The sequence below is a fragment of the Nilaparvata lugens genome, chromosome 1, assembly GCF_014356525.2.
Source record: "Nilaparvata lugens isolate BPH chromosome 1, ASM1435652v1, whole genome shotgun sequence".
NCBI lineage: Eukaryota > Metazoa > Arthropoda > Insecta > Hemiptera > Delphacidae > Nilaparvata > Nilaparvata lugens.
In genome coordinates, this window is record NC_052504.1 from 66,847,986 (window position 1) to 66,860,760 (window position 12,775).

Here is a 12,775-nt window from a genome sequence, read left to right on the forward strand (position 1 = left end):
TTAAGAAGTTGACAATGTGCCAAACATACAATAACAGCGTAGTAGGTAATGTAACAAATGTCTATAACTTTGGAGATTGGAGCTGAGTATTTGACATGCCACTCACCTATGGCTCTCGCAGAGAGGTAGAGCAGCTTGTAACCATTATTCTTTATTTTGGTAAAAAGCTTTGCGACTCCACTTTGAGCCCAGTCTTTTCCTACAATGGGCAAGATGTGACCCAGAACATCAGACCTGCAAATAATCAAATTGCGATATACCTACAACTTTTATTTATTCAGTATTCTTGACAGTATGGATTTTAGGGAATCATAGGGGATTAGGGAATCATTTTGGGGGAGTCCGGTCTGACAATGTGTCAAATTATCACTCGATATTAGCTTAATAATAAGGATATCAGAGAATAGAATAAATTGCTGGAGAATGATAACATGAACAGTAGGTAGATTTCATATCAATCTACTGTAGCTAAAATTGAAAATTTTCAGTTCTTAAGGATAAACATTTATGAGAGTGGCTCGTGTTATTGGTTTGTTTTTGTTCTGGAACACTTGATATTTCATTTAATGAGCACTGAATTTGATAAATTATTTATAAATAATGAACAATAATTAAAATCTTATGATAAAAATTATGATCTGATTACTATTCTTTCCAACGCTAAGCAAATTGTTGGACGTTATCTGGAAAGAAGATTATAGGCTATATGTGTTCTTCATATATATTTAAAATCACATAACACGAATGTGTCCTGAAAATGAAAAGCACAGTTTTATCTTCATAAATATTATTTTTGGAGTGGCACTTACTTGGTAATTGTACCATCAATATCAGATATCACAATTTTATCATCATAGCGCCACTTGAATAGGAAACATTTGCATCTGCTAGTGCCCTGATATGCTGTTGTTACACTGAACTCCACCTCATTCGCTCCCTCCCTCAGATTCAATTTGGCCTGAAAATGAATGAAATTAATCATAATTATTAGAATATAATAATACTTGTTACTTGTTGTAGTCTTCTCCATGATCGTAGACCTGGAAATTGTCAAATTTCTTCCCAATCAATGGGGATTCACGGTCTATGGTGCCAGTATGTGTGGTCGTCTATGTACTCTGCCAGTGTATAGTAGGGCCTCACGATCAGGTAGTTTATCAGACCTCTAGCAAAGGCACCGTAGTCCTGTATTGCCTTAAGCTCCTTGGGCAGAAGGTTGAAGAGTCGGGCCCCAGAGTAGGCCGGCGACCTGCTGAATTTTGTGAGCCGGTGCTGCTGGAGATCAATGTCGGCTCTATTTCTAGTGTTGTGGGCATGTCTATCTCCCCTCAATTCTGGACTACTCCTCACAGCCAGGGTTGTTACTTCATATATGTAGAGTGCGACAACTGTGAATATGTTATGCTGGATGAAGAGCGCCTTGCAGTGATCCATCATATCTCTTCTTAGAATAGTTCTCAGAGTTCACATTGCAATAGTTCACATTACTATGTTATCAGCTATATAACTCATAACTATGTTATTAGTTACAGTATTTGCGAGGAATCTTCCAATTCAATTTCTATTCTACTTATACCCTCTACCATTCCAAACACAGGTTGAAATGAAAGGCTAATACAAATTGCATGCTTTTTCTGTTCTGTCTGGGCGTGTAATAGTTAGCATTAGAAAAATCTCATTAAAATTAAATTTGAGATTTTTTATATGATTTTTGTATGGCACCCACGTGACGGAACTGTCTGGTTTCGATAGGATATTACAAATGAGAATTTTCAATTCATCTGTCTAATTAGATTATGTTTTCAATAATAATTACACAATTACGTTCGAAGAAAAATTAAATTCTCTTATCAGAAAATCAATCTTTCTCAATTAAAAAAACTTGACATTCAGCCTTAATGGTCTAAAAGGTATCAGTAATAACAATTCATTTCATTAGGCCTACATAATGTGTATATACAATTAAAAACTCAAATCATTCAATCACAAAAATAATAAAAGATACAAATTTGAGATTAAGGTTGTTTTTCAATGAATTACCAACCAACCAAACCTGAGTTTGCGTTTGTTTTGAGGAAAAAGACTCTGGAATATTGTAGAACCAACCACTTACAATGAGATCTGATGAGAGACGCAATGTTTTCTTGAACTTGTCAGTGCTACCAGAGCGGTGAGTTCTGTCCAGAGGAATGCTGAGACTGGGCGTCTTTGAAACTCTCTGCCTACGGTCCAACTCTGAATCAGATTCAGATGATGTTGAATACACTTGTTCACTGCAATCAACGGAAACATCTCATTTCAGTTGATGTCACATAATTGATTGAAAAGCTAGGCTAAAATAAACTGTTAGCTTGAAAAACAACTTACATTTTGAATGGTGAAAGTGTATGTTTGAAAAATCATCTCATGAGAAACTCAAAAAATAGGAAAATAGAGCTCACAAAACTGTAAAATTCAATTCATTCAAGCATTGTTGACTTTTTTGTTATCCAGCAAACTCAGAATCACGCTTTTTCAATCTTTCCTTGTGGTTTTTCTCGATTCACGGAATGTAGGACAGAAATGTTAATGTTTAATGATTTAAGAACAAATTAATTTAATTCTCAATTCAATCTGATTTGTATAATCACCGATAAGTTCAATGACTTGGCTACAGTGAGATTACTTCAAACTGTCAGCGTTGGTTGGAATGGGAAACATAGACGTTACTTATGAAGAATACTGACAGTTCGAAGAAAACTGTATTCATAGAAAGTAACTGTACGACAATAGTCATATAAATTATTGTTCGAATAGATTGATCATAGATCGAGTAGGTTACAGTAATATGATAGATAAGAGATTTATCGAATAGAATTGAATGAGAATTACCCAGGACGAGGTTTGGTTGACCGGGGTACAACAGGAATGGTGGTGAGACTAGATTTTTGAGTAGGCGAATCAACGACTGAGAGAGCAGTGGGCGCCTGCTCGCCAATCACGGCTGGCTCCTGGTCAGGGACACCAATCACATCTGAACCTGTTTCTTGAGGTGCTTCAGTGACACTGCTTGCCTTACTTCTAAAATAGCCAAGTAAAACGTTTGTTAAGAGCGAATCATCACTAGTCAAAAATGAAAAAATAAATCCAAAAACACCTTTATCAATACCCAAATTCAATCTAATTTCAAAAAGTAAAAATAACAAACAATTAAAATCTACAGGGTGACAACTTGGGTCACCCTGTATTATCAAAACTTATTGTGAAAAAAGGAGTTAGTGCAAAGCTGGGGAAAACATAGAGATTTTAATTTTGATTAACTAAGTTGATTTTAAACTGTTATGAGAGTTGATGAAGAAGTATATTATTATTGATGAAGTATGATGAAGTATATTTTACCAAGAAGGACCTTTGAAATCTCTTCCAAGAGATAGTTATGTTCTGTGGGAAAACATAATAGTTGATATGTTATGTTAATTTGAAGACAAAACCATAAACAAGTTCAAACTCCAGTTTCAATGGGAAAAATTATGAATTTGTAGGATTAATTAAATTGATAAATATCAATATGAATTGAAAATAAATTGATTGATTTATATGTTAATTTGAAAACATAGAACCATTAAAAAGTTCAAAATTCAGTTTCAAAGGGGAAAATTATGAATTTGTATGAAATAAAAGAAAAATTGATTATATCTAATTTATATCCAATACGAGTATAAAAATGTGTTTTAGAAAATAAAATATAATGTAATGAAAAATATGAAGACCAATGAATGACTTTATTTATTTACTTACGTAGGAATTAATTGAATAAAGTAATAACTCAAACCATGACTTATTTTATTATCCTAACACTTTTATGAGATATCAGCTATTGACAGATTTAATAATATATTGGCGTATTTCAGTGTGAAGGGGCATCAAAATAAGGAGTAACAATTTGTTAAAAATTGTTTGTAAAAATAAAACACACTTCCCTAATTTATTTTATTATTAAAAAGTACTTCGCAGCCATTCTAAGCCGTATAATAGAGAGCGGATCGGTCACTTCATCAGTAAAAGGTACTCCTAATACTAATTTTGTTCTTTTATTTTTCTATTTATTTATAATTTTTACAAGGAAACACTGACCAGGAGAGAAAAACTAATGATACTCCTTGTACTATTTCTCTCCCAAATTTAGATAATTAGATAACATTTTAAAAGTCCGAAATAGGGTTATGATTTCACTTTTCTAGAATTTAGTCCATTTTCACTCAACAACAAAAACTGAGAATTTTAAATTTTGACGGTTAAAAAACTGAAAAAAAACAAAAAATATTTATTTTCTATGAACAAACTTTAATATTGTGTATGAAAAACTAAATTCGATAAACTGATTAGTTATATAAAAGCTGAAATGCGTTTTCTTAGCTATTATCAAACAAGACTTTCTATCTAATGGATCAATCTAGTAAATCTTACAAATAAATGCCAATTAATTTACAACTTACTCAATTACTGACTCCTGCGGGAGTATCTTATTGTCGATATTGGTTGCTTCCAAAATGTCTAAGGAGTTTTCAGCTTGATCTTTGATTGCGTCTTTACCACCAGGAATAACTGCAAAATATAATTTAAAACGTGATTGAGACAGAACAGCATAAACATAATACGAGTATTTCACGAATTAATCATGAATTACATTCAAATTGAAATTTTAGATCTTTTAGAAAATAACAATCATACAAGTTTTCTATAATTTTATTTGAGTGATCGAGAAATGAGATATTACAATACACAGTTGAATATTATGAAAAATTTAGTTGGAAATACATGGATAGAAACATTTAAGATCTTTAGACTGTATTACTTATGTTAAATACTAATTAGCTTTTCAAATTCATTCATTTGCCATAAAATAAAAGCTTTACTCAGGTATTCTGATATTGATTCAGGTTATTGGTACAAGTTTTAAAAACTTGTACCATTCGGTATTATTTTAGGATGCTGATGGTGTTATTTTGAAGTGATCACGATTTATTGGAAACGAGTCATCTTCACTGTCTGCATTAACTGGATTGACAGAATGAACATATAATTGAATAATAAATGTAAATATGAATTATGGTCTTGGAATTGTATTGTTCTTTTCCATATTGTTGTACATTTTAATTGTATTCTATGAAAAACTTGGCGATTCACATTGGAGAGTGTTATAATTGATAGCTCTTGTGTATAGTTCATGACTACTGTTTATTAATACATTGGCATAGTATATTTTACGTAATTCACCCCAATTTGATTATTTATTTTCAACTAAAATAAGTGAGTTGTACAAAATATAGTTTCACCGTAATTTATTAAATTTCATTCTAATTAATAAATTATTTCGATTATAAAATGTTCGTACGAGAATGATTATGAATGTTTTATCTGGTAACTCCCATGAAAGAATCCCTGGAGAATCCCTGGAGTAGCCTACCTAACTTCTCAACAAGGATTTCTATCATGTTGATACTATAATAAGATTTCCAATATTGTCATATTGTTTTTGATGAGAAATACATTCATTAATTATTTTTTTATTTTATGTCTCAGAGTGCAACGTTAATTTTATTTGAAACCCAAGCTGGTTTTTTTATTATGAATCTGGAAGATTTGGAATATGAATGAAATTTTTCGAACTTTTGATTGTGATAAAATTTACCTGGGTCTGAAGCTCGAACTCCCCATGTGAACCAAGATCGGTAATAGTCCCGGCGCTGGCCTTTCCTCTTGTCCTGCCTGGGTGATGCATCAGACAGTCTGGATATGACATCCTGCAGGCACCCAAAGTCAAAATTTCAGTTTATAGAGATATTAATAATTAGAAAAGTCAAAATAAACTCCATCATCCGAAATTGTTATATCATGTCACCTATTTTAATTCTAATAATAAAATTAAGACAGCAGTAATCATTAACATAAATCTCGATGAAAATAAAGAAGAATGTTTTTTCATCCTCACCATTTCATCCCAAATTCAATTTTACCTTAAAATTCAAATTATTATGAAAAAATCAGTTTGATTCGATTTTAGAAAAAAAAACAAATATTTACCTCAGGCAATGACTTGTTGAATACAAGGCGCGCAATAAGAATAGAACACGCAGTTCGCCATTTGTAATTTTTGCCGTCGATTTTGACAACAAGATTAGGGTTCTCAAGGAGTCCCGGGTTATCAACAAACTCTTCGAAATGGACAATATGATCCTGGAACATCTGATCTGAAGGACCTTCTTGGCCCTCTAGCCCACCGCAAAGAGACAAAGCGATTTCTCTGAGAAAAATGAAACAGAACAATTTCAAAACATTATTCGAGAATTTAAGGAATAAATACGGTAATATTCAAGTAGAATGTAGAATACAATAAGACAGTTATTATTCAAAATTACCTATTTCAAACCTTCATATTTTTTTAACCAACTTGTTATAAAACTAATACTTTGATTAGTTTGATAAGATAATACAAAAGAAAGCAGTTGTCCACTAATGACATTCAACGGTGAATGGTTAAACAAAAGAAAGGAAACAAGAGAAGTTTAAATTCCTGCATAGACCTAATTATGAAATGAAACAAAAATCTTTAATAATTTATTCACCAACAAAGTTACAGTTTTATTGAAGTTACATTAATCTGGAATTTAGTCAAGTACTTCCACATATTCGAAATGATTATCAACAATATATTATTTCCATAGTAGCTTACATGTTCCGAACTCATGTATTCAGTTTTTCTATAATGAAGCACAGAACTTACAATTGAATCAATGTTGGAATAATTGATCCTACGATTAGAAAAGGACGAATACCATATTACATAGATTTTAAAAATTGTACATATCCTTGGAATGGACTTGTAGATTGGTGGAACTTACTTGGAATTGACTAGTAGATTTCAATGAACTTACAGTTGGAGAGAACTCAATATCATGATACTATGATGACAAAATAACAATTAAACAATCAACTCTGAATTCAGTTACTCATTGAAACACCAACTAATATTGGTGTATATGATTTAAATGTGTTCTTAAAATGTATGTATTCAGGGATACTTATTTTTTATTTATAAAATAACATTATAGTGTCATTTTTTGAAAGTTTTCAATATAAAATAAAAGATTATGTGTTTTTAATATGTCATTTTATATTAAAAACTTTTCGAAAAAGGGGTACTATGATGTTATTTTATAAATAGATTTGTAATTAATTATAATAGTCTGATTGTTTAAGCTTCAAAATGCATTAAACTAAAGCCTAGTATTAAATTTGATGTTGGCAAACCTACTTGGAATTGAACAAGCCGTGCTTTGGTTCTTCGAAGTCGCTGTCGAGTGACTTGGGTCCGCCGATGGCCCCCTCCACGCTGTGCGGCGACTGCGGCAGAGACGGCCCGTTTCCGGACTCAGCATCCTCATCATTACCACTGCCACTTCCACCTCCTCACAATGCAAAACAACATTCACACTTAGTTTTAAACGTAAAAAACAACATTCAATTAGATAAACAATAATTATAACTTCTAGTGAGATGACATCAGGAACACACCTCTAATTTGAACCTCAAAATACAACCTCTAGTATAATAAAAATAATGAAATAAGAACTTTGAAATGATAGTTAGATCATCATTAATTTACCAAATACAAGTGACAGGTCACTTCATAGATGAGCCCAATTACCTGAATTGATGGAATGCTGTTTGATTGGCTTGGTGTAGATATTGGGGAAGTAGAGAGCAGCTACTTCGGGATCAAGATCTTCGATGCTATTGATATCTGACAGATACATTCCTTGTGTACCCCTTCTCTGCTGCTTTGTTCTCTTCATGAAGCCCAGCATGTTGTATAACACCGAACGTTGTGCATCTTTAACAAAAAATTCAACACAACTCATTGGTAACAATTATTGAGTTCGTGGCAACTGAATATAGAAGCACGTTTATGATTGGAAGTGATCTTTGGGAACAGCATTCTATTGTAACACAATATTCTTACTTTGAAAATGCTAAATCAATCAGTGCGTCAAATTATAGAGAAGATGATTATTTTGCGATAATTCTTCTCAATTTATTGAAGAAATATTAATGACAAACATTGGGTGAATTGAATAAGAACTAGAATCTAGTGACTAGCAACTAGTCATTGGTTCTAGCTATAGAATTAATATTATACAGCTGACTCGAATGCTAGCATTTGCTTGAAGATTAATTAGAACTAGCAATTGCTATCTTTCAATCAATTGAAGAATTTAGTGAGCATTCAAAATCAATAATTACTATTGACAGATTATGTCGTTCAGTGAGGAATAATTGACAATGTATGTGACTAATATGTTGACCGTGTGGTGGTTACCATCAGGCTTGACGGAGTCATCATGACTAGAGGTTGGCAGCTCTCCCCAGCGCCACGACTGCTGTGGAGGATCGTCAGAGCCCTTGCAATTCTCATTCTCTGCACTGGTTAGCATCCTTTTCGTTTCAAACTCGGTGTCACTTTGCACCGGTGTGTACTGACGAGCATCGTGAGGACTGAAAAAATGAAATAAAAATCTAATGTAAAACGAGTGACACATAAGTGGGCAGTAGGTAGTGAATATTCTCAACTACTCAACTCTTTTAATCCTCATTGCAGAAATGCTAGTATTTGTCGAAAGATATCCAATAAAATAGAGTGAGAGTTTATATGCAAGATGAATTGGAACAACACGGATACTTTTCGAAAGTATTATCAGAGAAAATTTAAAACTAGAATAGATTAAAACAAAATTTTTACTGCTCTTAAAAACACATAGGTACTAGCAGTTGAAACGAAAATCTATTTTATTAGAATTGTCTTCTCCTTTAATATCCTTTAAAAATTACAAGTCGTATTCAGGAATTCTATGATCATCAATTTGAAAATTGTCAAGTATGAGGAATCAAATTTAAAAGGCATTCAGTAACCTTATTCGGAAAAATAGAAAAAACGTGCAAAAAATACGAAATTAAACTCTCATGACCACACAATTTAAAATGGGTTACAGTTATCTAACTAGAATGGATTTATAACATGCAGTTTTATCATGGTAAAAGAAATTACAACTGAAGAATATATAATTTTCATACATAACGAGAGAGCATGGAATATGGGAAATAGTGAAAATACCAAGAACATATTCAATTACATCGTCAACTAGGATGAAGTTGTTGGAAACTGATCTACAAACTCATATCCATCTCTTCAAAGTTTTTTTAAAATTTTCCTTGCAAATGAAAACTAAATTATAATAACAAGAAAGTTACAATGATCATGAAAAACGAATCATAAAAATCAACTTGATATCAGAGTAGTCAGAGTAACTGTGGTTTGGATGCAACTATCAAATTGAATTTGTTAAAGAACAAAGCAAAAAAAAACATAAAGTTTATCACTTCTAAACAATCCCATTTTTATCAGATTTGAAAATAATAGGAAATTCCACTATTTGTATCACAATTTTATTTTAGAAAACAAACGCTTTTGGATATTAATACAGCATAATGGGAAGCTCCATTCTGATAAAAATATTTTAAACAAGCAAGGTACAGATCAAATACTGAAATATTCATGCATTGGCTAGAAAGCCAATTGGTGGAAAGCCGCCGTAGCATACACAAACGCAAGTGCGTCTTTTGGAGAAAGAAACAACAATTTTCTTTTATTCTAAACTGAATTGCCTATTCAATCACGAAGAATTGTATCGAAAGGGTTCTCCAGATCAGCCGATCGGTTCGATCCGTCAACGGCCGAAAATATGAAATTCAATATTATGGGTTAATTCTGTGTTGGTCTCATGGTTTGGTTCTCACGTGAGAGATCAGCTCCCATTCTCGTTGTTCAACTCCCAAACGTATTTAGGAGCCTCAACATTTGCTCAACTAGTAACAGATAAAGGAAAACTCTGAATTTTCACAAGCTTTTTCTTCCTCGAAAATGTCCCAAGCAAAAAATAATTCAAATAAATGTAAAAGAATCGATTTGGTGGAGCTCCAATAGGAAACAGGTAAACTATGTCATTTTTTCATTATCCACCAGAAAATAAGCCAATACTTTCTAGTCCATACATACCGGTAGGGTAGAAAAGTGCACATTTTCAATCTCTACCAATAGATACCCTCTAAATTATTGTTCATTTTATACTAAGGTTTATAGCAGTTTTGGACGAATGCCTGTTGTTTTTACGTGGAGTGTATCTATTTTCTATGAATAAATAAATTATGCAAACGATTGGGATAACTCATACCTTGCAAATTGGAAACAGAACATATTATCTGTTACAAGTTGGTCTAATTATAGGCTGAATTGAGAGACGAAATTCCCAACAAAGTTGTCGATTATTGTTCAAGTCCATCAATGGGACACGGAGATATTATTAATTTTGTATCCATTAAATGTGATGTGTTAATGTTTTTATTCATGCAATCTAGAACAATGCATTGTTTGGACGGAATGGGGAGCGAGCTATGTGCATGCGTCAAAACCAACATTTAAATGTCAGAATGATGTTAGTGTTTTTTACAAGGACGCAGCAGAATTAGCAGCAACAGCAGCAGCAGCAGCGGCGGCAGCCTTGAGGAGGTCTTCGGCGGAGAGAACCTCAAACGAGGCGTCGCCGTCCTTCGCTGCCGTCAGCTCATCCATTAGGAGGCCTCTGTTAGCCACACCATACGTAAGCAGCACACGCATACACATCACAACATGCTAAGCACCATCAACATTTCAAACTCTCACTAAAATTATTTTAGTAGTCAGGTGTAGTTGGGTGTTAAGCATTTTTAAATTTATTCAGTACAGTGAAGCCCTAGACATACAATAAACAATCTTGTATATCAGCATTTCAACTCTCAATTATATCATTTTAGTGGTCAGTGTTAAGCATTCATTCATCTATTCATTACAGTGAAACCCTGGACATGGAATAAACAATATTGTATAAATGTATATGTTTTCTCTGCCCTGGACTAACGAAACAAGATACTAAAATCTTTTGATAAAACGTAAATTTAAATTATACTTTTACTTTCAAGTTTTCCCTGCCCTAGACTAACGAAGCAAAATACTAAATTTTTTTTGATAAAACGTAAATTTAAATTATACTTTTACTTTCAAGTTTTCCCTGCCCTAGACTAACGAAACAAGATAATAAAATCTCTTGATAAAACATAAATTTTAATTATTCTTTTACTTACTCCTACATAAGACTCGATGAAGAGTTGAAGTTGGTATTTTCAACGTTCAAAGTTATCCCTTTCCCTAGTCCCTTTCCAATCAATAGAACCAAACCTAAATCACGAAAAATGGAGATAGGAGTGGGATATTCAGATTATCAAATCTGAATTTCTGATTTGATATAAGATTTTCATCTGAATCGAATCAGATATCTACAACTTGAAATTGTAGATTCAAAATCTACAATTTTAAATCGGTTATCTACAACTCAAAACTGGAATTGCAAATCATGATACTCCACATTATTATTTTATTCAATATGTCTTTGAAGAAATAAATATTGACATTAATGTCAGTTTTAAGGTATTAATATGTTTTGCGGTATTAGCTTTCGTTCAAAGGTTGAAAAGAGAGGTGGCATTTAAGCGTCTGTACTGTAATCAAGAATATCCCGATATTCAATATCAATACGTTGTACCAGAGTATCACTGTAGTAGTTTCCTTTTCAGGTTAGAGCAGAAATAAAAGTGAATTATGAACTGAGTTTCAACACAGTAAGCCTAATTGTAACTTGATTGATTGCAACTGTGATCTTCAAAATGATTAAATCAATATAATGTCCAAAACAATGAAACCGAGTGTGCAACGCTCGGATAGACTATAAACAAAGAAATATTATTTTCTAAGTTTTTGCAATCATATCAATTTCCAATCTGGAAGATTTTTTCTTCCATGCATTGTAGACAAAGCCAATGTAAAACTAAAATCTAAGAGGTTAGTTATTATTAGACACATATAACAATCTGAATAAATATAATAGAGATCACTCAAACCTAAGCTGAATAGATAGCTGGTGTTCAGTTCAGTGATGAATACATAATAATCAACAAAATATGGAAGCTGTACTAGGTGAACCACTAGGTGAAGAATAGCCCTCAGAAGAGTGCAAAACCTTTGTTTATTCACAATGAAGTAAATGTTCCCCCTTCTCCCAATCAATATTACTAAAAGATTGAGAATGTAGAATGAATAGTAAGAAAATGGGAGTTGGAAGAAGAATTTCGCATGTTGATTTTTAATAAAATTATGAGAGCCCCTAGATTATCGATTGATCTAATAGAATTTTATAGTCAGTAAACTGAAGAAATCTCTATTAATTTGATAATATTATCCAATTACCTGCAGCCAGGAGTGACTTCGGTATCACTGAAGAAATGCAAATCTTGAGGAGTGTTTTGAATACGAGACAGTTCACCTTCATTATCACAGGGATTGAAATCTTCTCTCTCTTTCTGAATTGTTGAACCACCATTCTGAAAATGTTTTAGAATAAAGTATATAAGTAGGATTGAATTTGAATCCATAAAGCGACTTATTGGAATTCAGTGAATTTTTTTATTTTTTTTTGTAAATTGTATTACAATTTACATTCTATTTCACATGCACTGTTTATTACTTTGATATTTATTATGTAATGTATAAATATTTTTGTATTGAATCTATCTGTTGGTTATTGAAGTCATTCCAAATGTTATCAAACTCAGGGAGTAGGAAAAGTCGATAATACGGACAAAAACACGC

General features: G+C 32.4%; 1 protein-coding gene across 22 annotated transcripts in view; it reads right to left on the minus strand.

Moving 5' to 3' along the window:
- LOC111058914 (phosphatidate phosphatase LPIN1) overlaps positions 1 to 12,775 on the minus strand; it is a 47,066-nt gene that overhangs the window by 5,990 nt on the left and 28,301 nt on the right. For 7 of the 22 annotated variants that reach the window (XR_005572838.1, XR_005572842.1, XM_039440422.1 and 4 more), the window contains exons 5-15: positions 12,374 to 12,507; positions 8,360 to 8,535; positions 7,688 to 7,873; positions 7,295 to 7,448; positions 6,064 to 6,283; positions 5,672 to 5,783; positions 4,476 to 4,584; positions 2,872 to 3,060; positions 2,114 to 2,273; positions 810 to 958; positions 107 to 234 (exon numbers count right to left, since the gene is read on the minus strand). Coding sequence is in view for 16 of the 22 variants with exons in the window: in XM_039440422.1 (XP_039296356.1) it covers positions 107 to 234; positions 810 to 958; positions 2,114 to 2,273; positions 2,872 to 3,060; positions 4,476 to 4,584; positions 5,672 to 5,783; positions 6,064 to 6,283; positions 7,295 to 7,448; positions 7,688 to 7,873; positions 8,360 to 8,535; positions 12,374 to 12,507 (1,717 nt within the window). In the remaining 6 variants the exon portion in view is untranslated. Of the gene's footprint in view, positions 1 to 106; positions 235 to 809; positions 959 to 2,113; positions 2,274 to 2,871; positions 3,061 to 4,475; positions 4,585 to 5,671; positions 5,784 to 6,063; positions 6,284 to 7,294; positions 7,449 to 7,687; positions 7,874 to 8,359; positions 8,536 to 10,544; positions 10,677 to 12,373; positions 12,508 to 12,775 lie in introns of all 22 variants that reach the window. The other 15 variants (XR_005572823.1, XM_039440386.1, XM_022346496.2 and 12 more) reach the window with 3 other exon arrangements.